Genomic DNA, 25,100 nt, shown 5'->3' with positions numbered 1-25,100 from the left:
GTCCAAAGACAAACGTCCCGTATCATGGACTCACCACACCAACATGAGCTCCAAACCGCCATCGCCGCAGTCCAGCGTGCCGCCCACCTCAGCAAAGCCGTCCTCGCCGCAGCCGGAGACCGCGTGAGCCACATCGCCAAGGATGACCACTCCCCCGTCACCGTCGCCGACTTCGCCGTCCAAGCCCTCCTCACCGCCGCCCTCACCGCCGCCTTCCCAGGCGACGCCTTTGTGGGCGAAGAAACCGCCGACGACCTGCGCGCGAACCCGGCCCTCCTCGACCGCGTATGGACCGTCCTGAAAGAGGTCGCCGCCGACACCGACCTCGCCGAGTCCGACGGGGCGCCCCAGATCCCGGACTCCCCGGAGCGCCTGTGCACGCTCGTCGACCGCGCCGGCCTGGGCGTCCCCGGCACGGGCAGGGTCTGGGTGTTCGACCCCATCGACGGCACGCAGACCTTCCTCCGCGGCGAGATCTACGCCATCAACGCATGCCTCCTCGTCGACGGCGAGCAGACCGTCGCCGTCGTCGGCCTGCCCAACCTCAGCCCGCAGGCTACCTACCCCGTCACCGACCAGTCGGTCGATCCCGACCCGAAAGGCGGGTCCATCCTGTACGGCGTTCGGGGACGCGGGGCGTTCCGTCGGCCCTTGGCGGGACCGGCTGGTCTCGTGGGCGACCGACTCCCCCGCCACGAGGGAACGCCGGAGAAGCTGCGCTTCGTCACCAGCACGGCGGCGGGCTCTTCTTCCCCGGGCGTCAATGAGAAGGTCGCCGCGAGGCTCGGCATGGAGTACCCGGGCAACGATCTTCTGGGCTGGGTGCCGCGGTGGGCTACGCTGGCCATGGGCTATGCGAACGTGACGGTCTGGGCGTACGCGCGGCGCGAGAGGCAGGGGAAGATTTGGGACCATGCGGGGGCCATGCTCCTCTTCGAAGAGGTCGGGGGGAAGGTCACCGACGTGGATGGGAAGGCGCCCGATCTGAAGGTGGGCCGTAAGATGGTCTCCAATTATGGTTGGGTTGCTGCGCCTCCTGGCATACATGGTCGTGTGCTGGAGACGGTAAGGGAGGTGTTGAGGGAAGGGGGCCAGGGACATTTGCTACGGTGAAGGGGAAAGAAAGGAGGGGAAGAAAAGGAAGGGAAAATAAATGAGTACAAGGGAAAGCGGAAAACAGGAACGGGTGGATTATCATTAGACACGGTAGTGTTCGCTTTGGTATGGGGGAACGGCAAAATCACGCATTAATAGACTTAAAAGGCACGCATCTCGTCTTGGCCGAGGCCTCATAACAATATCTCAAACGGCCCAACAACATGACTTGTCCAGCTTGACTCTGACAGTCGGGTTTCCAGTTTCCTCACTGCGTGTACTCACTGCATGTACGTGTACTCGCAGCTCTGGGGTTCAGTGAGCTCAATAGCACGCGGGGAGAATCCGAGGCACCCCTCCTGGCCGGCGGGCTTGCCAATGCCCACGGAAAGCCAGATCCTCCAGGCGCCATCAATGCTATTCGGGCAAGCGAGAAGCCCGGTGCCCTTGAAGGAGAGGTTGTTGTTGGCATCGAGCTCCCAGCCTTCCCGCTCGGCGTTGCGCGGCAGGGGTTGATCGCCGGTTGTGTAGCCTACTATGCCCTGGCCTGTTGTGGTTCGCACGTGAGTTAGCAACTCTGTTACATCTTTTCCTTCATCTACTTCTTCCTTTTTTCTTCTTTTTTTCTTCTTTTTTCTTCTTCTTTCCTCTCTCTCTCTCTCTCTCTCTCTCCACGCAGCCCCTGCATACGAAAAACTCACCCATTCCGGAACGGTCAACGAAGATCTGCTGATACGGCTCGGGCTCGGCGTAGAGGTACAGATTGCCATCGATGAGGGTGAAAATGGCACCGCTGGGGGCGGGCCCGTCGGTGCAGGTGGCGTTTTGCTCGGGGAGGTTCAGGAACAGGCTGTTCCTGGCTGCGCTGCCTTGGGCGAAATGGATGGGGCTGGCGGATCGGAGGGCCATGATGCCAAAGGGACCGAAGTTATTCTTGCAGGCATCATCGTCCCTGGACTTCACAGGCGAGGCACATGCCGCGGCCGCGAAAAAGGCTACCAAGGCCTGGGAGAAGTGCATGATAAATTGAGAATGACTGGTTTCGTTGAGGGTGACGAGGGAGCGGTCCGGACTCCGATGGTACGACTTGAGTGAAGATGAAGACTCGCGGAACGGGGTTTTTTTTTGGTTGATTTCTTTCCAATTTTACTCCGTCGTTCATATGTGAAGGTCAGCATCAAGTTAGCACAGTGCATGCCAAGTTGCCAACACCGTCAACGCATCGTCGGTTGAGAGTCTTGAGACTAGCCCGGACGATCTTCATGCTGAGGCGGTGGCGGTCATCGACCCGCCAGCGAAGGACGAATGACACTCGATCCCCGGAGGCGGGGGACTACCCTTGACGTCAGCTGCCGGGGGAATACGAGAAAGCTCGGGCCCTCGGGGTTCGCGGACAAGGGCAGACGCTACATGTAACATGATGCACGCCGATTGGTCGTTGAGGTGAAATCGCATGATTCGCACCCATCCAAGCCGACTCCAAAAAAGCACAGACAGAAAGACTCAAAGAGTCCCTCGGAGCCCGGAGCCGTTGAAGGCTACGTAGGCACTTCGTAGTATCCGTACACGTACTTACAACGTAGGTACGTATGATCTGCTGTTTTGTATTTCTCCGTGGTTTATGGTTGGGGAATTTGGGAAGTCAGGTGCCAAGCTGAAGGGTGATACCGTAATACATAGTAGGCTACTATTACTATTACCTACAGACTACAGTAAGCCGAATGCGAGAGTGAGAGTCAGACTGTCGGGGGTTTTGTTCGAGCTGCTGTCGCCGCTGCCGGTTAGCCGATGACACGCATGCAGACCAATTGTCAGTGAATGCGAGATGAGCTGCCACGTTGAATCGCCTTTTTGTTTACTTGTTCCTCGGACGGCCTGGCCCTTGACCGGTGATATGTCCAGTTTAGGTTCGGCGGTCCAGGGCTACCGTGTTTACGGATCCGCTCCCTCAGCAGGGCAAAAAAAAAAATGGAAGAAGAAGAAGAAGAAGAAGACCAAGGGGGAAGGGAAAGAAAAAGGGGACGTTGGACGTTTTCCAGTCTGCATTGACGATTCGATTAATTATGCTGCAAATTGCATTGTGGGACAACAAGACTCCCTGAGCTTCCCTTCGACCAGGAGCTCTCATATGCCAAGACACATTGGCAACTTTACCGACAGCTGAGTTGTCTAGATGGAGTTGGCTGTGATATAAGTATTAGCAATGTCTAAGTTGCTTTACGTATATAGTTATTCTTCGTTCTTTAACTGTTCGCTAGAATATATAAGAATTAGAATATCGTCTATCATAAGCAACTCGGCAACTCGACGGCCTGGATACTATAGAAAGTGAAGACTAATTACACTATGAGAAAGTATATACCTTTCCTAGAAAAAGCGTTTATTCAGGAGTAGAAGGTAGCTTTAACGCGATTATCTTAACCTTACCGCACTGTGATTGTACTTACTAAGGGTCAGAGGTCAGTTAGAGCTCTTAGGAGACACTGTCCTCCTTCGGAATTATTTACTACATAATATCCTAATCTTCAACGGAGTTCATCAATAAGACTATCAGCAGAGGAAAAAAGAGAAGAACCATGACTTACCACTACCTAATGGTACTCTACCTTGATGTGCCACCCGCTGCAGGGGAGTTGTGTACTATCAACCGTAGACTCGTATCGGTAACTACCTGAAGCTCTTTCCCTCTAAAAGCAGTCTTATCATTTAATGGGAAGGAGGACCATATGTGTAGGTAGTACCGTCCACGCTTCCACACGAGTACGCCTACATCCAAGGTAACAACAGGTGGCACATATTAACTTCTTTTCGTACCCTCGAACCCCGCAAACGCCTCGAGTTACTAGATCTCAGACCTGAACTGGCGTATACTGTTTAATATCTGTGGGCTTGAGCATTGAGGATCTCTCTGCATTTGAGTGGGCGGCGAGTCTATGGTTATACTAACCCACAGCCCGTTCTTAGTCTCCGACCTCCGCATCATCCGATAATGGCCACGTGCACTGTTTGACAGACTGGTCGTACAACATGATTTAACATTGATTCCCAGCCAATGTGGGGCAAGTCTGGCGTCCAATCCATAATGTCCGATGTCCGTCAAACGGTAAATTACCAAGCGAAGTAAGTACTTTGTCCAGAGCAAAAGTGCGGTGGACGCTGGGGTAGAAGTTGAACCAATCGAACCAGTCAGCGAATCCTACTTTCGTTCTTAGCATGTAATTGGCCACTCCGGACCGGGACGGCTCCCCGAAAAGTGCGGATAGCCCCGAACCGTTAGCAGCACAGCACCAATAGGGACCTACCTAACTTCCCCTAACTCCACCCTCACTCTGCCCGGAGATGGGGAAATCCGCGACCTTTCCACGCCCATCCCCTATAGGGTTTAGGTAGGATGATGCACCCCCATGCCCCCCCGTGCCAAGAGGAGAAAAGAACGCGTCAATTTCTCGGCAGCCCATCTTACATTTCTTACATTTCTTCTCCGCTTACTCGGACCCCTCCAGGCCCCCGGACAATCAATCTCACCTCAAAATTCTTCTTCCCTCCCTCGGTGTGGTATGCATTCTGCATCTTCCATCGCATTGTCGCCTTCCTCCCCCCTCTCTCCCCCTGGCTCTTGTGTCACCTTGTGACCCTTTGCCAATCAAGCACGCACGCGGGTCATACGAAACAGGCGCCGACATCTCTTTTGGCATTTGCCCAGATTGTTCGATCGACACAGCAGCTTATCAGCAAGGACAGACACACAATCTTTCCGTTATGGCGACGACTGACCAAGCTGCGGCCACCCATGAGGCCCCGGCTCACCTGGAGGCAGACGTGCATGTAAGTAAGACATTTTCATAAGATGTGATCTTCGCATTTGATCTCTGCGGCAAGCATGACGTCTTGGAACGGTTCGTCGCATTGACACAATCCCGTTCTTTTTTTATCTCTATAGGAAGCGAGGAGTGATACGGACTCCCTGTTCGATGATGTGAGTTTTCCCCTCCGTCCCCCCCCCTCCCCCCGGAGCACTTCGGGGAACCCTCTTTACCTCGATATGCTTCTCCTTTTGGCCCATGATCCGTCATTCGTCGCACAGCATCTTAACATGCATTCGCAATTAGGGAAGTGGCCAGTCCGACACGACGTCGCTCGCTTCATCTATCGCCCGATATCGCCATGAGAACGGCCGGCGGTATCATGCTTTCAAGGATGGATGTGAGCTCCCTCAGCTTGATTAAACCCCTTGGCCTTGCGATGGAGAAACTTGGTCGCTCATTGATTGACCACCCACCTCACAGCTTACAACTTTCCGAACGATGAGGTGGGTTGCGCGTCGTCCTGGCCGTCCTGATTGAGGAGGGGTGACTGGAGCCAAGGAAAATTCCATTAACGTCAAACCCTCGCCGAAATGCAGGTAGAACAAGAGCGTCTAGGTAAGGAAAGGGGACCTGCGAGATCCGATCCAATAGTTACCCCTCGTCTCATGCCCAGAGCAGCAAGCCTTGTCTAACGGAAAGGTCCAGATCTGCAGCATAATCTCTTATGCATGACGTTCGACGGGAAGCTGCACATCTCACCGGCCGGGAAAGATAAGCCCCTGCATCGGGTGCTTGATGTCGGCACAGGCACCGGGATTTGGGCCATGGACTTTGGTACGTGTGGCTGGTGACCCTTCGTAACGGGTGGTAGTTGTGTGATTTGCATGTTCTGTAAGGGGCTAACTTGGGGACAACCCATTTCAGCTGATGAACACCCTGAAGCTGCGGTATGCCGTTTATTTGTCGAAGCAGAAATGGCCTAAAAAAGGGGGGGAGGGGGGGATGTTCGACTCACATGTGCTACTTAGGTCCTCGGCGTCGACCTCTCTCCTATCCAGCCGACCTAGTCAGTCATCGATCCCACCCGGGTCTGCATCGACTGCTTATCCTCGCTGCTAACTGATTGGCCTTGCCTGTGCTTTCTTCACAGCGTCCCCCCGAATGTCATCTTCCTCGTCGACGACGTCGAAGAGCCCTGGGCCTACGAGACCAAGTTCGACTTTGTCTACACACGCATGATGACCGGTTCCCTCGCCAACTGGTCACGATTCACGCAGCAGGCCTATGAGTGAGTTTTAGTAGAAAACAACTCGAACACTGCGCAATAACGTTTTCAACTTTCCTGTAACCCATGCGGCTCATGCTAACGTTAAAAATAGAAACATGAACCCAGGAGGATGGATCGAGTTTGTCGACATTGCTTATGTTACCTCCGACGACGACACTCTCCCCAAGGACTGTCCCCTTCAGAAATGGACGGATCTGACGGCGGAAGCGGCCGCGAAGATTGGCCGGCCCATGGATGCCGTCAAGTCGCACAAGAAGAATCTTCTGGATGCGGGGTTTACGAACATTAATGATGTTATTTACAAGTGGCCGACGAACCGGTGGCCCAAGGATGCCAAGTACAAGGAACTGGGTCTGTCGTCTCCTTTTTTTTCTTTTTTTTTTTCTGTTCTCTCCCCTGACACTGACTGATGGGCAAACAGGCATGTGGGCAAACGAAAACATGGGCGGAGGCCTGCAGGCCATCACTCTCGCCCTCTTCACCCGAGTCCTCGGCTGGTTGCCTGAGGAGGTTGAAGTGTTCACGGCTGAGGTCCGGAGGGATATGCGCAACCCCCGGTATCACGCGTACTGGCCCATGTAAGAAACCCAATGCCAAAACAAGGCCCGCAAGGGAAAGTGCAGAGACTGACAAAGTATAGCATTGTCACGTATGCGCAGAAGCCAGTTGCTGCCGCTTCTACTTAGGTGCATCAATGGTATAGCAGGAGGAAAGAAATCTCGAGGCCCTCATTTGACTGTTGATGGTGAAAGTGTCAAGTTTGAAAGTTGGAGTGCCTTGGCCGGAGTTTTTCCCCTTTGCTTTACTCTTACTTTTTCTTCTTCTTATTCTTCCTTGGTCAAGCGGCATTTGATTGCATAAGGTCTTCGCCACATGAGTATATGATCGTTATGATAGTTGTTCTACACCGACGATGCGTGACTGAATGGGGTTCAGGTTGTCTCTGCCCGGACAGATCAGGTATTTTGCACCACATATTCACACTTATGGCGGGCAGTCCAGTTTACACTTTATGACTTCTTACTTCTAGTACCTGCGGTGAAATATATATAGGTGGTTAGAATTATCACGGGGGGTAGGGGGGGGAGGATATAATACCCCCTGACTGACGATAACCCCTGAACAATGAGATCACAGGCGCTTTCCTGTTCTCCAGCATCAATCCCTTCTCTTCATCAGACGATCACTGCTCGGTATGAATCATGATGCCCGTCACGGTAGGTGTAGACCGCTGACTGTAGGGTCATTTCTCATGCAGTCCCCCGACCGAGCTCCTCGACATGATAATTGGCACAACGTGGGGGGTTGGATTGATGTGTATCGTTACAGTTACATCGAATTCAAGTCATGTTAGATCTGACGGTTGGTGCCATGGTGGTATTGTTACATCTCGGCAGTGATCTTCGTACCACCAGCCTCCCTGCATGGTCCCATGGTTAGGTGTCGTTGAGGGGAGGGGACAGATCGACAGAGCGACAGTTGGCAGTTGCTTAATGCGGGGGACGCAGGGAAGGACATGACCTGAACAGGGAAAAAAGACCTTACTTATAATAACATGAAGCTCATGGGCAGGTAGGCTTTGAGGGAATGACTTGGAACTCGCATCATCTGAATTCTGGACTAACATCGTCGTCTCGGTGAGTCGGTGAGCACAACTTACAACCACATCCATCATGGTATCACGACTTCTTCTTGGGGCTCTAGCCTCCCTACCTGGACTGAGTTGGGCGCTGCAACTTCTTCCTCCCACACAAAATGCTTCCGATTCACCGTCTACCGGTGCTGTATGGGAGGTTGGGCCAGTCCCCAAAGTCATCTATGTAGAGGAGAAACTCGCGTCCAAGACCGACGATGACGGTCTAACCCTCATCCCTCCCAGCGGATTCGGCTTTGCTGATGTCTTTCGGGAAGATCTTAGCCAGCTAACCGACTCTAACTGGACGTTGCTGCGCGTTGAACAACTTCCCAACCAGGCCAATGTGAGCAGCAATAGCATTCTGCTCGCAGAGTTCACGGGCGATACATCCTCCATCACCTACGAGAACGGCGTTCCGACATCCGAGGGATACGAGCTCGTCGTCACATCTACCAGCGTCTTCATCGGCGGCACCGGCGCTCGTGGTATGTGGTGGGGGACGCGCACCTTTCTACAGCACCTCCTCCTCCGCCAGAACGGAACCGTCCCCGTAGGTCGATCCGTCGACGCCCCGGCCTACGCCACGCGGGGCTTCATGCTCGACGCCGGCCGCAAGTGGTACAGCCCCGGCTTCCTGAAAGAGCTGTGCAGCTACGCGTCCTTCTTCAAGATGAGCGAGTTCCACTACCACCTCAGCGACAACTACCCGCTCAACCGCGGGGCGAACGACACCTGGCAGGACGTCTACTCGCACTTTTCGCTACTCCCCGAGGACGAGTCCCTCCGGGGCATCCTGCACGGCCGCGAGAACGAGACGCTCTCGCGCGCAGAGTTTGCCGAGCTGCAACGCCACTGCGCCGCCCGCGGCGTGACCGTCGTCCCGGAGATCGAGGCCCCGGGCCACTGCCTCTACCTCACGAAGTGGAAGCCCGAGCTGGCGCTGCCGAAGCGCGACCTCCTCAACCTGACGCACCCGGATGCCGTCCCCACGGTGAAGCGCATCTGGTCCGCGTTCCTCCCCTGGTTCGAGGCCAAGGAGGTGCACATCGGCGCCGACGAGTACGATCCCGCGTTGGCAGACGACTACATCGCCTTCGTCAACGAGATGTCCGACTTTGTCAACTCGACTGCCGGCAAGCGCGTGCGCATCTGGGGCACCCACGAACCGTCCGAGACCCTGACCGTGTCGACCGACATTGTGGTGCAGCACTGGCAGTACGGCCAGTCGGATCCCGTCCGGCTCGTCGCCGAGGGCTACGACGTCATCAACTCGCAGGACTGGTGGGCGTACACCTCAATCAAGAACGACCACACGCCCATCCTGCCGGCGCGGTACCCGCAGTTCTTCAACGAGAGCCGCGTGCTCGCCTTTGCCGACCGGCCCGGGTGGCAGTGGCAGCCGGCGGACTTCAACCCGTTTAACGTCAGCATGCAGCTGGACGACGGCGAGCCGAGGAACAAGGGCGCGATATTGGCGGCGTGGAACGATAACGGGCCTGATGCGTCGACGCAGCTGGAGGCGTATTACTCCATGCGGCGCGGGATTGCCTTGACCGGCGCCCGGGCGTGGGGCGGCGCGAGAGGACCCGAACTGGATGCTGGTTCCGTTTCTGCTAGTGTTGATTTCTTTTCTCCTCGTGCGCCGGGACAGAACTTGGATCGCGTGCTGCTGCCTTCCCCTGAAGTGACTTGGACGCGCACCGATGAGGACACCGACGGCGGGACTTTTCATCTCGGACGTGGAAGCAAAGGCATGAATTACACCCTGACTCTGTCCGTCACTGGACCTTTCACGCTGTCGGGACCAGACAACACGTTGTCTCTGGATGAAGAGGGGCACTTGGTTTTCGAAGCCGATGGGTGGGTTTACCCGCTTCGACACGTCAGTGAGGAAGACGGCCTGGAGCTCGACCCGGGCCATCCGGGGCGGATCTGGGTCAACGCATCATCTTCTACGCACGAGGAAGTCCGTTTGTCGGATGACCTGCCGGCGACGATTACCATTGCGACGGACGTTGAGCACGGTAGTGTGGTCTGGGTGGACGGGGAATTCGTGGGGCGGTTTGAGGTGTTCGTGTACGGTGGTCGCAATACCCAGTTTAGCTGGAGCCAGATGGCCTTCGTAGCGCCTCTTGAGGATATTACCGGGTCTGGGCTTGAAAGGTTGAGAGTTGGGGATGTGGCGAGAATAGCCCCCCCTGAGGGAACGGAGGAGGACGAAGGACCCCCTGAGACGACGAATCCGGGGAATGTCGGAGCGGCGCTACAGATTTCAGGGGTAGCGATGTTTGTTGCCGTGCTGTTCACAACAGCTGTGGCCTGGTAACTCGCAGACAGTGTAATTGTCTGATACCTATGCCGGCCAAGTGTTGGGATGACACCATAACTTCCATGGGGAACGAGAGAACTTGGGCCGATGTGTGACGCAGCCCCCAGAAGTCATACATCTATGGGACACCAGGGCAGCTACTGAGACCTCAACTAATAAAGATTGATAGAAGATAATTAGATACCTGTATTAGATTCAGCTGCAATTCTCCATGACACAATCGACCTGCCCGCTGGTATGGATTCGACAGACATAACCGCCCGCACAGACTTCCACCGACACGGCTCAGCTCGCCCCAGCCCCTTGCCATCGCCACGACCCCCGAGCTCAGTCGCAAACCGGCAAACCTGTCTTGGGAAGAAGCCGCCACCGCTCCCCTCTCGGCTCTTATGGCCTGGCAGGCCCTCTTCGTCCATGGAGGTCTTGCCGCCCCCGATGTCAGGGGGGATGTGAATGCAGCCCGGGCCAGGAACAGGTCGACGTTAAGGGGGAAGGTTGTTCTGAGGGTTGGGTGATGTGGATGTTATCACGCACGAATTTGACCCATGTCCTGAGAACATAGACATTGGGGAGAACTGTTTCCCTAATTTCAACCCCATTTTCTTCCGTCAGGTCTATGTTCTCTAGACTTATATAAACCAAAGGCATTAGTTGAGCCCTGCGCTTGCCATCCTACTTTTCTTCTCCTCCACTACACCCATCTATACACCTGCGGTACCCCTTAATGTCTCTTCGCAGCCGGGAGAAACTCAGCATTCACACAAGGCTCGTTCTCCCCACAAGCCTCATACAAGTTCATCCACCCACCACCACCACACCACTGCCCGTCATCGCCGCCGCAGCGCATGTTGCACCCGGCAAGATCGGCGAGGGTGTTCCCGGGCTGGCGCGTAGGCGGGTACGAGTTCCCGCACCAGCACTCCCGGCCATACTCGGACCCAGCGTAGGCATAGCCCCGGCTGCCGCAGTACTGCACGCAGAGCTCGTTGGTCAGCTCGTCGTCGGCGTAGAGCTCGCCGTTGAGGGTGCGGGTGGGGATGCCGTCGCCGGCGGGGCCTTCCTCGGGCGCGCAGCCCACGAAGGCGAACCCTTCGGAGGTGACGTCGGCGAAGATGTCTGGGGTGGCCGTGGGGCCGGACGGGCCGGTGGGGGTGGGGATGATGATGGAGCTGCTGCCGCTGGGGGTCGGGATGGGAGGGGGTTCGGAGCGGTCGATCACGAGGGACACGGGGATGCAGGGCCTCTCGTCGTCCCAGGCTGTTGGTCGGCGGAAGGGGTTGAGTTAGCGAGAAGAGATTTTTGCTGTTTGGTTGGAGAAGTGGTTGAAACATGGAGGGAAGGAAGAGATGGGAAGAGATGGCAAAAAAAAAAAAGGGGGGGGGGGTGGGGGGGTTGGGGGGTTGTTGACGATAACATACCGGGATTCTCAGGGGGAGACCAGCGGAACTCGTGTCTCTCACCCGCGGCGGAGCGGACGCAGATGTGACCGCCAGGAAGATCACCGTCACCACGGCGCTCGACAAACTCAAGCTCAACCTGCAACTCGTCCGTGTCGGGGTTGCAGCCGTAGACGGGCTGGAAGATGGCCATTGGGTCCGCGCGCTCCGTCATGAAGAGCTTGGTGGTATTATCGGTGATGAGGTACTGTAGAAGACTTTACGTCAGTCGACCGAAAGAAGTTGCATATGAGAATCAAAGCAAGAAAGATATCAATTCCTCTCAATTCGTCAAGATGTCCAAGTATCAAACGTACCTCGCCGTTGATGACGGCAAAAAGACCATCCTGCTCAATGATGCCCCCGGTGAGAACCAGATCAAAGGCGTAGGCGCCCGCCGGGCTGAGATAGAGATGCTGATCACCTCCACCCGACTCGTACAGATTCATGTAGCGGTTGTGGACAATGGGCCACTCGGGGTTCTGCACCACGATGCCGAAGCCCTCGGTGATGGTGTCGGAAAGGGGGGGCTCATCGGGGATTTCGCACGCCGACACGGCGACGGCAGCCATGAGGGCTGAGAGGAAAGGGCGCTGCATTGTCAAAGCCGTTCAGACCAAGCCAAAGACCAAAATAAAGAGGGGGTCTAATAGTGTGGTCAGAACGGGATCGATGGGGTTGCGAATCAATCCATCAAGATGACCTGAGTCGTCAATATCGACGACGAAGGACTCTTATGTAGTTTCGACCCTCGGCGAAGGACCCTGGGCCCCTCTTTCAGGGACCCCCAGCTCGGGCGATGTTCGTATGCGCCACTGCACCCCGGACCAGAAGAAGAGACCGAGAGGCTTCTTCAAACCTGGGGCTTTGAGCCTTTGACTAGTGGCTCGGGTCTAGGTCAGGGTCCATCTGCAGCACAATAATGAATTAATCTATGAAAACAATAGTTGGGGGCTTCTTCTTCAGCGCTGCAACCCTCTGTGAGTCTGTGCATAAAAGACTCGGTGACACAGCATGCTGGGCTGGGCTGCGCTGCCTAGGCCCTAGGCAGTGAAGCGCCGAGATGTTCAATCTTCACGTTCCGTTCGCAGGTAGCACCAGGAGAAGGGGTGCAGGGCTCAGGCTGTGCAGGAGACTCAATTCGCTCGAACCATCAGGCCGCGAACCCCTATCTACAGAAGACAACAAAAGCCAGGGCCCAGGACAACCCCGTCCCGTGGCCCTAAGCCTTGACTGACACCGCTTGGGACGGAGGTTTTCCCAAGTCGATCATTGGACCGACGCTCGCCCGTCGATCCAGGTCAACTGTCAGGGTTCAGGGTCCTCAGGAACCAAAAACGAAGAACGGGCTGATTCAGCTTCAGGGGTCTGGCAGCTTTGGCGTTTACTTCGTACTTCACTCTGGGTGCACGACCTGATGTGCAAGGTCCCGGGGTCGGTCCAGCGATGGATGCAGAAGCACTAGGGGAGTATTTTTATCTTTCTTTTTGAGCTGTTTTCTCTCTCCCAGGCGTTGCCGTGAGAAGACCGTTGAAAAGGAAAGTCCACGTCGTTCATGGTACGCTGCAGCACCTACAACGTATATCCCTGTCCCAGACTCCCATAACCTCGTATTCAACCGAAGGGCTGGTCTTGGCGAGGGGAAATACCACCATACACTACCACCCTCCCAAGTCTTTATTTTACATAGCTAACCACTGCAGAGTATCTGCGGATGAAGTCCCAAATAGGGTTGTATTACTGCATACTTCTCTGCAAGTCTCCAGTTGTGCGGGTTAGCGACTTGAGATGGTCTAATTACGGCCTGGCGCCGCTGCAACGTCGCTGACTCGCTGTAGGACATAGTCATATAGGTAGGGACTGCGCCACGATCACCCAGGGGTATCCGTGCTAGCTGCCTGTATGTCATCTGGACACTGGCGCATTTTGGACTCTAGCGCGTCTATCCCGTCTGTTGACGAGTCGGTGAGCCCTGACCTCGCTGAATGTTTCCCTTTCCAGAGGCAAAGAGAATGAGATTGGCCCATTCATAAACTCGCCCTCAGTCCTCTTGATGTTCATCAGCCGCCACCCCGCCAGTCAGGGTTCATCCGCTCCCAATCAACGAATGACCCATAGGGCTGCGGGCATGGTGCTCTGCTCCCTCGTCTCTGCCTCTGGTATACCCCTCAACGATTTGTATTTGGAATCTGAACTTGGGAAAAGGAAGCATAACATTGGCGCTTAGTCAAGTCATCCACCTGAAAACGGCATGCATGGGGAGTTGAATTGGAGGCTGGGCGCTTTGGGGGCTGCATGCCTAAGTTCTAACTGTCAGTCTGTCTTCCACGGTATGTTTGTTATCAAAGTGACACCTTGATGCTTCCTTCTCTTCCCACGAGGTAGTCCGTAACCGAAGTAGGCGACCTGAGCCCGTCGTCCTCGACGTGTGATTTCGTCTGGCTCTTCCCTACTCCCTGATAGTCTGTCTGCTCTTGCATCCGGAGCACAATTTTCAGGCCACAATGGAAGCTCTCGATTCTCCCAACAGGCCTGGTCGACGTCGCCACTTGGCCAAGGCAGAGGAGCGTTCGAACAGGAGGGTTTTCGAATGGGATGAGGGCCTGGCAGCTGCTCGTCTTGATGAACTGCTGGCGATGTAAGTTGTAACGACCAAAGTACAAAGTAATTATGTGGTGGTTGGTTGCTACATGTAAATTTTGGTGGAGCACTAGCCACACAGTGGCTGAGGATATAGCCACTAGATCACGTGTGTGAATTGATCCTCGATAAATCATTGCCCCGCTCCACAATACTTCATTATATGTCTTCCGCATAGAAGCATAATATGACTAATAAGACTCGGACGTCGCACCCAAGGGTCGTTGGTCCGTGGACGCCCCCTTCAACTTCAACCTTCCAACGTTAAACCTGGACCACTTGGAACCCGAACACCATTCGCCCGCTGCTACATCATCCCAGAGTCGAAAGTTGAAGCTTTTAAAGCTTTTTTATTGCCTTCATTCTGGCTCTTTCCTTCTACAGTCGGCTGTAGTCTGCATCGATCAATGATGTATTGACACCAGCCGTTGCAACTTGCGCCTCGGCCTCTTCGAATCTGAGACCCCTCGGCCAAGAGTCCAAGACGACGTTGAGTGAAGCGACCAAGGTCTAACACGATGGCATCAGCTGTGGTTCAGCAGCCAGGCTCCCTGAGCATCCCTGCAACCCCGGCCGACCACGACTACTTCGATCTTGGCTCCCATACGTTCCTGGTAACGACCCGCAGTGCCCATGCGCAAAGATGGTTTGACCGTGGTCTCATGTGGTGCTACGGCTTCAACCACGAAGAAGCCCTGTTCTGCTTTCAGCAGGCCGCATTACACGACCCTGACTGTGCCATGGCTTACTGGGGCATTGCCTACGCATTAGGGCCCAACTACAACAAGCCGTGGAGCAGCTTCGAGGACCGAGAGCTCCAGGATTCCGTCGAGCGTACTCATCGCGCCGCCGCCGATGCGAAACGATTAGCCGACCGGGCCACCGCTGCCGAGAGGGACCTCATCGAGGCGCTTTCCCGCCGTTATCCCCAACACCGCCCTGATCCCAACTTCAAAGTCTGGAACCGGACCTACGCCGACGCCATGGCCACCGTTTACGAGAAGCACCCGGACGACCCTGACGTGGCCACGCTCTACGCCGACTCCATGATGAACCTGACCCCCTGGAAACTCTGGGACATCCGCACGGGCAAAATAGCCGACAAAGCCCGCACCGCCGAGGTTCAGCGCGTACTCGACCGCGCCCTCGCCCAAGAAGGTGGCCGTCAACACCCGGGTGTCCTCCACCTGTACATCCACCTCATGGAAATGTCCCCCACCCCCGAAGCCGCCCTCACCACCGCCGACCACCTGCGCGGGCTCGTCCCGGACGCCGGCCACCTGCACCACATGCCGACCCACATCGACATCCTCTGCGGCGACTACCGCCGCGCCGTAGCCTCCAACTCGGACGCCATCCGCGCCGACGAGCGCTACCTCGCCCGCCGGGGCGGCCTCAACTTCTACACCCTCTACCGCGCCCACGACTACCACTTCCGCCTCTACGCCGCCATGCTGGCCGGCCTGTCCGCCGTGGCCCTCGACACCGTATCCCGCCTCGAGGCCACCACCCCGGAGGCCCTGCTCCGCATCGAGTCCCCCCCGATGGCCGACTACCTCGAGTGCTTCCTCGCCATGCGCGTGCACGCCCTGGTCCGCTTCGGCCGCTGGCCCGCCATCCTCGCCCTGCCGCTCCCGCACGACCAGCGCCTCTACTGCGTCACCACCGCCATGACCCACTACGCGAAAGCCCTCGCCCTCGCCTCGACGGGGAAACCCGACGACGCCGACCGGGAGCGCGCGCTGTTCCGGTCCGCCGTCCAGCTGGTCCCCCAGTCGCGCACGTTATTCAACAACTCCGCGCTGCACATCCTGGCCATCGCGGACGCCATGCTCGACGGGGAGCTGGAATACCGCCGCGGGAACTACGACGTCGCGTTCGACCACCTCCGCGCCGCGGTGGCACGGGACGACGCGCTCCCGTATGATGAGCCGTGGGGGTGGATGCAGCCCGCGCGCCACGCCCTGGGGGCCCTCCTCTTGGAGCGGGACCGGGTGGAGGAGGCGGCGGCTGTGTACAGCGCGGACTTGGGCCTGGATGCGACCTTGCCGCGGCAGCTTCGACATCCGAATAATGTGTGGGCGCTGCATGGGTACCATGAGTGTTTGGTGCGGCTTGGGCGGGTGCGGGAGGCGAGATTGCTGGAGCCGCAGCTGACTGTTGCGTTGGCTGTTGCTGATGTGCCGATCAAGGCGTCGTGTTACTGTCGGTTGTCGGTGCAGTGAGCACGAGGAGCTTTGCAGTGTGGTGTGCTGTTGAGCACAAGGCGAACATTACGGGAAGGTATACCTTAAGCTACGTTTCAGGGGGAAGGAAAATCGGACATGGGAGTCGAGCGTTGGAGTTCTTTTTTTCTTTTCTTTTCTTCTTTTCTTTACAACATCATCTTCATAATAGCATCGAATGCTGGGGTACGCTAGGAATCTGAAAAACAGTGGTATCCTGCTCATCCCACCTCACCGACTCATGGTATCATCTCGTTCATCTACGTCTGTTTCGTGCACAAAATCCCCTTCTGCAAACCGAAATCGCAACCCCCTTCCCCCCTCTCCCAAACTCGGTCCATCCCGTCCTTTGGTCCCCCCTCAGACCACCGTCTTTTCCTCAAACTCATTCTCCCCACGGCCCTGGTAGGTACTCTCAGGAAGCAGATTCAGCTCGTCCTCCTGCTTATCGACGCCGCGGAAGCAGAACCAAAAAGTGACGCCAGCAACGCCACTGATGCAAGCGACGCACGTGTACAGCCAGATGAGCAAAGGATCACGAGCCAGGCCGACAAAAGCGTTGGCGAGGGCGCTCGAGAAGGCGAGAACGAAGTAGTAGACACCGGTGACGAGGCCGCGCATGTTCTTGGGCGCCTTGGTGAAAGCGTACTCGAGACCGGTGATGGAGGCGAAAATCTCCGACAGCGCGATGAGGACGTAACAGGGCGTCTGGATCCAGACGGACATCTGCGGGGGCCCGTTCTCGCGAATGCACTCAATGTCGCTGGCGTTGTAGCCGCAGGGAGAGCGCTGGTAGATGAAGTGCTGGATGACGGCGGCGACGACCATGGAGAGGGTGGCGCAGGCGAAACCGATGGTGATCTTCTTGATCGGGGTGAGGCGGAAGCCGGTGCGGGCGACGGCCGGGTAGAGGAACTTGTCGCAGATGGGGATGAAGATGAGGAGAGCGAAGGGGTTGAGGTTGGTGATGATGTCGTTGGGCACGCCGTCGAGGCGCATGGCGGCGGCCTGGTTGATGAGGTTGTTGGTCATCTGGCCGTAGGCGAGCCAGAAGATGGGGAACCAGAAGAAGACGGTGCAGGCCATGAGGCCGCGGCGCACCTCGTCGACCCAGGCATCGTCGAAGGTCATCCAGGCGGGCTTCTGCTCGCCCGACGCCGTGACCTCGCTGGGGCGGATGCTCTGCCAGAAGCTGTCCTTCTTGATGTTGCCGAGGCCGTTGAGCCGGATGCCGTAGCCGATGAGGGCAAAAGACTTGCCGAGGACGGATCCGGTCGGGGCCCGCTTGGCGTAGCGGCTGCGCAGGGCCAGCATGATGGCCGGGCAGAGGAGGAAGAGGAGGGTGGGGATGAGGTAGCTCAGCCAGAAGCCGACGTACTTCTCGGCGTAGACCATGGAGACCTGGCCGACGAGGGCGCCGACGTTGATGAGGAAGTAGTAGCGCATGTAGACGCGGGAGATGGTCAGGATGGGGTCCACGATGACGCGCTCGCCGGTGGGGAGGGTCTTGACGGTCATGCGGGGGTGGACCATCTCGTACTGCTCGGCGATGAGGGGCGCGATGTTGGCCTTGAACCAGCCGACACCGGTGCCGAAGAAGATGAGGCCGATGATGAAGGAGGCCAGGGCGCCCGAGGTGTTGGAGATGACGCTGGGGATGGCGGCCACGATGAGGAGGACGTGGCCGAGGGTGGCAATCCAGATGGCGTACTGAATGGTCAGGAATCGGCCCCAGTAGGTGTCGGCCAAGTAGCCACCGAGCAAGGGCATCAGGTAGGACCAGAAGCTGTTGAAGAGAGTGAGGCCGGTCGACGTCTGTTGGCCGAGGCCCAGGGCGCCAGCCTGGCCATGGGTGCCGCTGGCGCCGGTGGTTGAACCGGGTGGCAGAGGGTAGGAGAGGTAGTTGACGACTAGGGTAGGTCAGACATTTTGTTCTTGAGCAGCTTCACTTCAAGGGGAGAGAAAAAAAGACGGGATGAGAAAGTTGAAACGTACAGACTGCGGTGGTACCGTAGTAGGCAAATCGCTCAACACTCTCGACAATACCGATGGAATAGATGAGCCAGTCGACCTTCCCGTGAACGCGTCGCAGGGTGGAAATCTCCTCATCGGTAGGATACTCCTCGCCGTTGGGGCCGGTGAGGGAGTTGGCCGAGGCACGAGCCTCGCTCAGGTCGCCCTTGTAAGCGACGGGTTTCTCAGGAGCCACGCCGACGCCTTTCTCGATAGCAGGAACGTCGCCACGAGCGGCCTCGACGAGGTCCACGTTGGCAGCGGTGGACATGATGGGCACGTCTGCGAGATTACAAGAAAGGGAGGGATGTGAATCGTGATGACTTGACTTGCTCAGGGGAAAGTTCTGGCTATCACCACGATCGACGCAGAATCCCGGAGGAAGGCTCCCAAGACAAAGGACGAAAAGGGAGGAAAAGAAAAGGACGCGAGCGGCATGGGAGGGATAGTGGAAGCTTGTATGTTTTATGGGAGATCTGATGCTGCAGTGCAGACATCTTCCCTGTCCGGCTCCCTACGTCCCCCCGGTGCAACTCCAGCATCTGTCGTCGGCCGAGGTGGGGTGGAGAGCTAAGAAATGGACGGGCCAAGGCCAGCTAGAAGGTTAGAAGGTAACATATTTCCTAACAAACCAACCTAGGACATGGAACAGGGGTAGCTTCCAAGCTCGGCTTAGGCAGGCGATGAAAGAACGAGAGCCTTGACTTGAGGACAGGGGGGAGTGTACCGACGGCTACTGGCTGCTGGCCCGCTCGTTGGTGTTGAGAGACAGGTGATCTAGCCTTCAGCCATGTCGGCCAGCATCGAATCGCGGTGAGGGGCATCCGAGAGTAACCATGAGGAGCCTTGGCATCTTAGAAGAGAAGCTGATAAGGAAACCGGGAGGGGGGCCTAGGTATGTGGTGTAGTCCTGTGAAAAGGCTGAAGAGACAGACAGACAGAGTGATACTGTACATCTCTTCTTCGAAGATAAGATCGCCCGTTAGTTGCACAGAGAAGAGGAGATGGAGGGGGAAATAGAGATGAAGCGGCAGACCAATGAAGGAAGGGAATGAAGCGAAAGGCGATCCCAGGGAGAGAGATATACAACGTACCAGCATGGAAGGGCTCAAAAGCAGGATGGATGGAACAGATGGGGCCCAAAAGAGGTTAAAATGGCCACTTGCCAAGAGCTCAGCGGGCGGTTTCCATACGATACGATAAGAGATGTCGAGATCAGATGCAACAATGCGTCTGTCTCTGTGGATGGAGGTGGTGGCACACTGGTGGGCTCGGAATTCAGTCGTTGGACATCGGCAGTTGTTTTTCCTCCCCCCGCATACTGCGCCGTGGTTTGGTTTTGCCTGGCTCCTTGGCTCTTTGGCAGTTCGCTCGGAACAGTGCCGAAAAGGGAAGGAGTTTAAAAAGATCTGACCCGTGCTGAGGAAGATGGTCGAGGGTGTGTTGGTGTGTTGGTGTTACCCTTGTGAAAGGGCACGAGGACGCCTGCACGAACTGAATAATGGCTGTCGATGATGTCCCTTGATGTGGCTTATCTCCGGATGTCCAGTGATTTAGGGAACAGGGAAGAAGAGGGAGGAGGAGATAGGACAAGTGTGGTGGTGGATGGATGGAAGATGGATCAAGGGGAAAACAAGAAGTACCGGGGTTCAAGTCAAGCTCACTTGGTCACTTGGCTCCCGCCGCCACTGAAGCCACTAAAAAGTTCAACCGTTCCAACTGCCGCCCCGCCCTGTGCCGTGCCACAGTGTCTCCACAGTACCCACATTCTCAGAAGGGAATAGCGTAAAGCCACAGTGGGGTTATACCGAGATATTGCCCGGTGCCTCTTGCCTTCTGTTTCTCGCCTGCCTGCCTTATGGCTTGTTATGTAATACAGTCCATCACTTATGACGTACTGTACCTTACCATATTTCACTGTAGCCGCCACCTAGCTTTCTATCTTTCCACTTTCCCCTGTCGAATAGACTATAGTCTTTTCGGTTACGTAATGGGCCGGATTGCTAAGAGTATAATCCGGGTAGACGCTTACAGAATCTGCACTATATAAAATACGGCGGTAGCGTTTCCTTGACGGTCTAAGACAGTTATAATTATATATAATTGTCTTAATTAATTTTTGACCTGTTTTATAACGATTTTAACTACGCTTTATTTAATAATTAAGAGTTCTACTTACTAAGTAAAGATATACCTATGTTTACCTACCCTTTTACTACTATTACCGATTTAAGAAGCTATCTAGCTACGCCGATATAGCATGTTAATCTATAAATAACTATTAAGATATCGCACCTTAGCCCTATTATGTATAAAACCTATAAGGATTAGAAGCTTTAGCGACGTCTATACGAATCGGTTACTACCTATAATAATGTGTAGAGGTTTCTCCGCCTAGTCGATCCGACTTAGTCCCCCGAGGAGCCTATAATACTATAACCGCGCAGATACAGTGTTAGAGTGGTTCGGTCGACGGTTATATGACCCCCCTTTTAAGGCCGCTGGATCCGCTGCCTATATATATATTAAGGACAGGCTCGGGATATCCCTATCGAGAGATTTAGATATAATCATTATCCTCTTTCATAATTACTTATTCTACGTTTAAGATATCTTTCTAGTTTAACTTACGTTACCCTAATTAGAATAGTGACTACCGATCTACTTCTTCGCTAAAGGTTATAGCGGTATTGGTTATGTTTTTAGTTATATATCGTGGTTTCGTTAGACTAACCTCTTTATCTAATCTTTGTCTTAACGATCTAGTGCTACTACGTCTTTATCCAGTTATAATATAGTGCTCGGAGGCGGATTTATTCGGCGTCCCTAAAGTATTCTAACTCTAATCAGAGTAATAGAGGCGCTCGAGGGAGGTTCCGGCCCTCCTAAACGGACTATTAGTTAATAACCCTAGAAAGAATATAAAGATCACGACTAAGGAAGGATTGAACGCTTTAAGACCGAGGGGAGATTTACCCTAATAAGATCAGGAAAAGAAATAACTGCTTAGGTAAGAGTTAAAGAACTATTAATACTTTTAATTATAAGACCCGCCGCCACGGAGGTAGTAATTATAGGAACGGAAGAAACTGATTAGATCGCGATAGAGTTAGATTCCAGATATAGAATAGACTCGATAGGGGGCTTATAACCCTTACTACTAACTAAGATAGACCCTTATATAATGGCGAAGAAAAGATAAGACCGCCGAGAGTAGCTTACCTAGATTAACCCTAGTAGATCTAATAAAAAGCTAATACCGAGCGTAGAAGCGAAATAACAATACCTTATAAGAGGACCCGATAGTCTAGTAAGGACCTTTATAGACTCTATAAGTAAGTCGTGATACTTTTTTATAAGACTTAGCGGGTAGTGCTTTTAATATTAATATCCGTGAGTATAGTCCTTTTACTAATAGGTAATCTCCTAATTATAGGGGGCCTTTTCCTTTAAGATGAGTTAGAAAAGCTAGACCCCAAAGATAAGTATTAAGGAGTGAAACCTAGGACCGCCCTCTTATTAAAGACCTTATTACTCTTATTAAGACGAGATAATATATATAATAACCTAGCTAGTATCTAGAATACCTCTAGATTCTTCTCGCTAGACGATTAATTCGAAGAACCTTTCCCTAAATACCCTAAGCGCCCTAACCCTGTTATTATTATTCGCCTACCCCCTCGCACTTACACCTAAAATATTATAGATACTTAGACTTAGTATCGGGAGCCTACCCCTATTATTATTATTAGCGACTCCGACGATAAGGCTCCCTCGCCGGCTATTCCCCCTATTCTTACGCCTACTACTTCTACTACCCCTAATTAGGGGAACTATAATATTAGGGCTATAGCCTTACCTCCGCCCATTTCTGGGCCGACTACTATATCTACCGCGGCTCCGGCTACTATTTCGATAACTGCCCCTAATACTACCCCTATTACTACCCCTGCCTAGCCCGCTTCGAACGCTTCTCCTACTACCGCTAAAGACCTAATTAAGCTACTATAAGCCCTGATAAGCCGTGACCGAGAGAGCACTATTACCGAGGTCGTTTAAGCCCTACCCCCTACTACTACTACGTTAAGAGTACCCCTGAATCCCCTCGCTACTAGAGCTCCCCGCTTTAGTGGTAAGTCCCTCTTTATATTCCTTTAGTAGTATAATAACTATACTAAGCTTAACCGCCTTAGTAAAGCCGATAAGATCACCTACGTTAACCTATACACGGATACGGCTATTCGTCCCGCTATCGAATACCTAGTCAGAGAGGTTTAAGCTGATAAAGGCGGTTAGTTTAATCTAGTTAAGAAGCTCGTTAAAGAGTTCTCTTATCTGGATCCTAACTACTAACTTAATTTCTCTTACGAGGTTTATTAGCTTCGGATAAAGTATAAGACGTATAAGATTAATAGCCTTTATTAGGTTAGGGATTTACTATAGTAAATCACTATCTAGAAGGCTAAGGCTAAGCGGGTTTAAGGCACTTTTATCGAAGACTCCAAGCTCTACGGTATTATCCTTACTATTCTGTATAGGGATATCTATATATTTATCGCTAATAAGCTTAAGATTTAAGGCACTGACTTAAGAAAGATAGTTAAGAGCTATAAGCTACTTTTAGACCTGCTACGCGAGTAGTCTACGGATATCTAGGAAGTAGAGGGTAAGCCTATAGATAGGGACGCTATGCTAGGTATAGCTAAGTCTAATTAGCCTAATAGTACCGCTTTCTAGCCCACGATCTTAAGGCGGCCTACTATAGTCTAGGAGTCTATAGCCTCTTAATCGGATATAGATAAGCCCGCCGATATCCTTAAGAAGTATGCTATTTCCCTTATCTATAATAGAGCTAAAGGCGTTAGGGGTATAGCCGCCTAAGTGCTCGCCCTATCTAAGAGGATAGGCACGGAGAAGGTCTAAGCCCTCCTCGCCACGAAGTCTAATCTGAAGAACGCCTTTTATACCGTCCTTAAGCACGCCCCTTAGCCTACGATAACTACTTTAGTGTATTTCGCCACCTCTAATCAGGCTAACGGTGCTGTTTCCTAGCCTAATAACGCCTAATACACCGAGGAGATCTATTACGGAGGACCCTGCCCTAGATATAATAACCGGCGTAATAATAGCCGCCCGACCTAATAACACGATAACCGCCTAGGATAGCAGAGAGGTGCCTAGAATAATAGCTAGCCCCTACTAGCTCTCTATTACTACTACGGCTAAAAAGGGTATTAGAGAGATAACTACCTTATCCTAATCCACGATAGCGCCTATAATCTAATTAAATAGGAGTTCCCCGCGTATTTAGTTATAGATTAGACCGGTACCTAGGCAGCCTGCCTAAAGAGCGAGCTATAGGTTAATAAGTACTAGCTACACCGACGCCATATACTGTATTAGCTAGCTACTAAGCTCTATAGCCGATTTAAGGAACTCGTAGACCTCTATATTAAGACCTTCTAGCCCGCTACCCTCCCCTATAAGACTAATAAAACTAATAGACTTATAATTAAGTATACAGTTAAGCAGGTATAGAAGTAGTAGACCGATTAGCGTAGTCAGACCACCTAAGCCGCTTAAGCCTTAAGGGTTACTAAGGTCACGGGATCTATTAACTTTATTACTACTAGAGTGTATACTATGTCTATATCTCGACACACTTTAACCGACCCCTAGGACCCTTTTCGTACTATTAGGAGCGGTAGAATTAGTAAACCCACGCTAAAAGTAGCTGATTTCTTTAATTAGGCCGTTTAATAGACCCTAATAACTCTAGACAGCTCCTAAAGGGTTATAGAGATAGTTAATAACACCGATATAGACGACGGTCTAACCCCTGATTCGATAACCCCTATATTTAGACCCACTACTACCTTAACTATTACTCGGCCTATCTTACGAGCCTCGGCTTAGAAGGATACCCTTAATTTATTTAACTAGGAGGCTACTATAGAAGGTCCGAGAAAAGAGCCTAAAGCACCTTTTAGAGATAGAGGTTAAGGTTCCTATAGTTTACCTTCTCTCCACTAATAAAGCTATCCTCGCGGACTATAAAGAGACGCTAAGGTTAATCGGTAGCCAGGTAAAGCCTTGTAAAGTTATCCGCTTAACCCCTAAAGAGGCCTTTTTCACGGACTCCTTACCCCTAGGACCCGAATATCCTATATAGTTTACGAATACCACGACTATTACCCCTACGCCTAATAATACCCTATCTATTACACCTACCGAGATAATTAATAAACTAAAGCCTCCTACTATTTACGCTAAGTATATAACGATACGAGTTAGCCTAACTAAGCGAATAGCTAAGGCTTACCCTATAGAAAATCGTTTTTACGTAGTTATTAATATAGGAGCCGTCTTTAATACTATCCGGCTAAATCTTATAGAAAAGCTAGGATTACGGAGCCGTATAGGGAAAAGTAATATCGCGATTAAGGGAATTAACGACGTGGATAGGGTAAACTACGTAGAATATCTAAAAGAGCACCTCTAGGTCGGGGACTAGTATAAAAAGGTCTATTTCGTCGTGATTAAGGGAATAGGGCTTAGGATACTTCTTAGCGTATCGTTCTTACTTAATAGTTATGCCTCTTTTACCTATAGGGACGGATAGATCGATATAG

General features: G+C 53.3%; 8 protein-coding genes across 8 annotated transcripts; 4 read left to right on the top strand and 4 right to left on the bottom strand.

Annotated features, from left to right (window-relative positions):
* Positions 1 to 24: 24 nt before the first annotated feature.
* Positions 25 to 1,113, top strand: SODALDRAFT_281770 (inositol monophosphatase family protein; the record flags this gene model as incomplete). Its single annotated transcript, XM_028608305.1, has 1 exon — positions 25 to 1,113. One exon carries the CDS (start codon positions 25 to 27, stop codon positions 1,111 to 1,113), a length of 1,089 nt encoding a protein of 362 aa, XP_028464183.1.
* A 263-nt stretch (positions 1,114 to 1,376) lies between these two features.
* On the bottom strand, positions 1,377 to 2,115 carry SODALDRAFT_325724 (hypothetical protein; the record flags this gene model as incomplete). Its single annotated transcript, XM_028610007.1, has 2 exons — positions 1,377 to 1,642; positions 1,797 to 2,115. 2 exons carry the CDS (start codon positions 2,113 to 2,115, stop codon positions 1,377 to 1,379), a joined length of 585 nt encoding a protein of 194 aa, XP_028464182.1.
* A 2,485-nt stretch (positions 2,116 to 4,600) lies between these two features.
* SODALDRAFT_335476 (S-adenosyl-L-methionine-dependent methyltransferase) lies at positions 4,601 to 7,329 on the top strand. The gene is made up of 12 exons (XM_028612465.1): positions 4,601 to 4,920; positions 5,036 to 5,071; positions 5,205 to 5,298; positions 5,382 to 5,404; positions 5,498 to 5,516; positions 5,607 to 5,735; positions 5,826 to 5,848; positions 5,930 to 5,967; positions 6,052 to 6,189; positions 6,281 to 6,540; positions 6,611 to 6,767; positions 6,830 to 7,329. Exons 1-12 carry the CDS (start codon positions 4,855 to 4,857, stop codon positions 6,873 to 6,875), a joined length of 1,029 nt encoding a protein of 342 aa, XP_028464181.1. The 5' UTR covers positions 4,601 to 4,854; the 3' UTR covers positions 6,876 to 7,329.
* Positions 7,330 to 7,862: 533 nt separating this feature from the next.
* On the top strand, positions 7,863 to 10,167 carry SODALDRAFT_341281 (beta-N-hexosaminidase; the record flags this gene model as incomplete). Its single annotated transcript, XM_028613030.1, has 2 exons — positions 7,863 to 9,995; positions 10,138 to 10,167. The coding sequence occupies 2 exons, from the start codon at positions 7,863 to 7,865 to the stop codon at positions 10,165 to 10,167; spliced, it is 2,163 nt and encodes a 720-aa protein (XP_028464180.1).
* A 555-nt stretch (positions 10,168 to 10,722) lies between these two features.
* Positions 10,723 to 12,421, bottom strand: SODALDRAFT_218251 (WSC-domain-containing protein). Its single transcript, XM_028607316.1, has 3 exons — positions 11,908 to 12,421; positions 11,573 to 11,798; positions 10,723 to 11,411 (listed from the first exon to the last, which is right to left on the bottom strand). The coding sequence occupies exons 1-3, from the start codon at positions 12,187 to 12,189 to the stop codon at positions 10,876 to 10,878; spliced, it is 1,044 nt and encodes a 347-aa protein (XP_028464179.1). The 5' UTR covers positions 12,190 to 12,421; the 3' UTR covers positions 10,723 to 10,875.
* A 2,327-nt stretch (positions 12,422 to 14,748) lies between these two features.
* Positions 14,749 to 16,455, top strand: SODALDRAFT_315199 (TPR domain protein; the record flags this gene model as incomplete). The annotated part of the gene is made up of 1 exon (XM_028609282.1): positions 14,749 to 16,455. One exon carries the CDS (start codon positions 14,749 to 14,751, stop codon positions 16,453 to 16,455), a length of 1,707 nt encoding a protein of 568 aa, XP_028464178.1.
* Positions 16,456 to 16,815: 360 nt separating this feature from the next.
* On the bottom strand, positions 16,816 to 18,739 carry SODALDRAFT_341278 (POT family protein; the record flags this gene model as incomplete). Its single annotated transcript, XM_028613029.1, has 2 exons — positions 16,816 to 18,365; positions 18,451 to 18,739. The coding sequence occupies 2 exons, from the start codon at positions 18,737 to 18,739 to the stop codon at positions 16,816 to 16,818; spliced, it is 1,839 nt and encodes a 612-aa protein (XP_028464177.1).
* A 427-nt stretch (positions 18,740 to 19,166) lies between these two features.
* Positions 19,167 to 19,657, bottom strand: SODALDRAFT_218205 (hypothetical protein). Its single transcript, XM_028607315.1, has one exon. It carries the CDS (start codon positions 19,566 to 19,568, stop codon positions 19,323 to 19,325), a length of 246 nt encoding a protein of 81 aa, XP_028464176.1. The 5' UTR covers positions 19,569 to 19,657; the 3' UTR covers positions 19,167 to 19,322.
* Positions 19,658 to 25,100: the final 5,443 nt, after the last annotated feature.

This window comes from Sodiomyces alkalinus (assembly GCF_003711515.1).
Source record: "Sodiomyces alkalinus F11 unplaced genomic scaffold SODALscaffold_9, whole genome shotgun sequence".
Lineage (NCBI taxonomy): Eukaryota > Fungi > Ascomycota > Sordariomycetes > Glomerellales > Plectosphaerellaceae > Sodiomyces > Sodiomyces alkalinus.
This window is presented reverse-complemented; position numbering and strand designations above follow the sequence as displayed.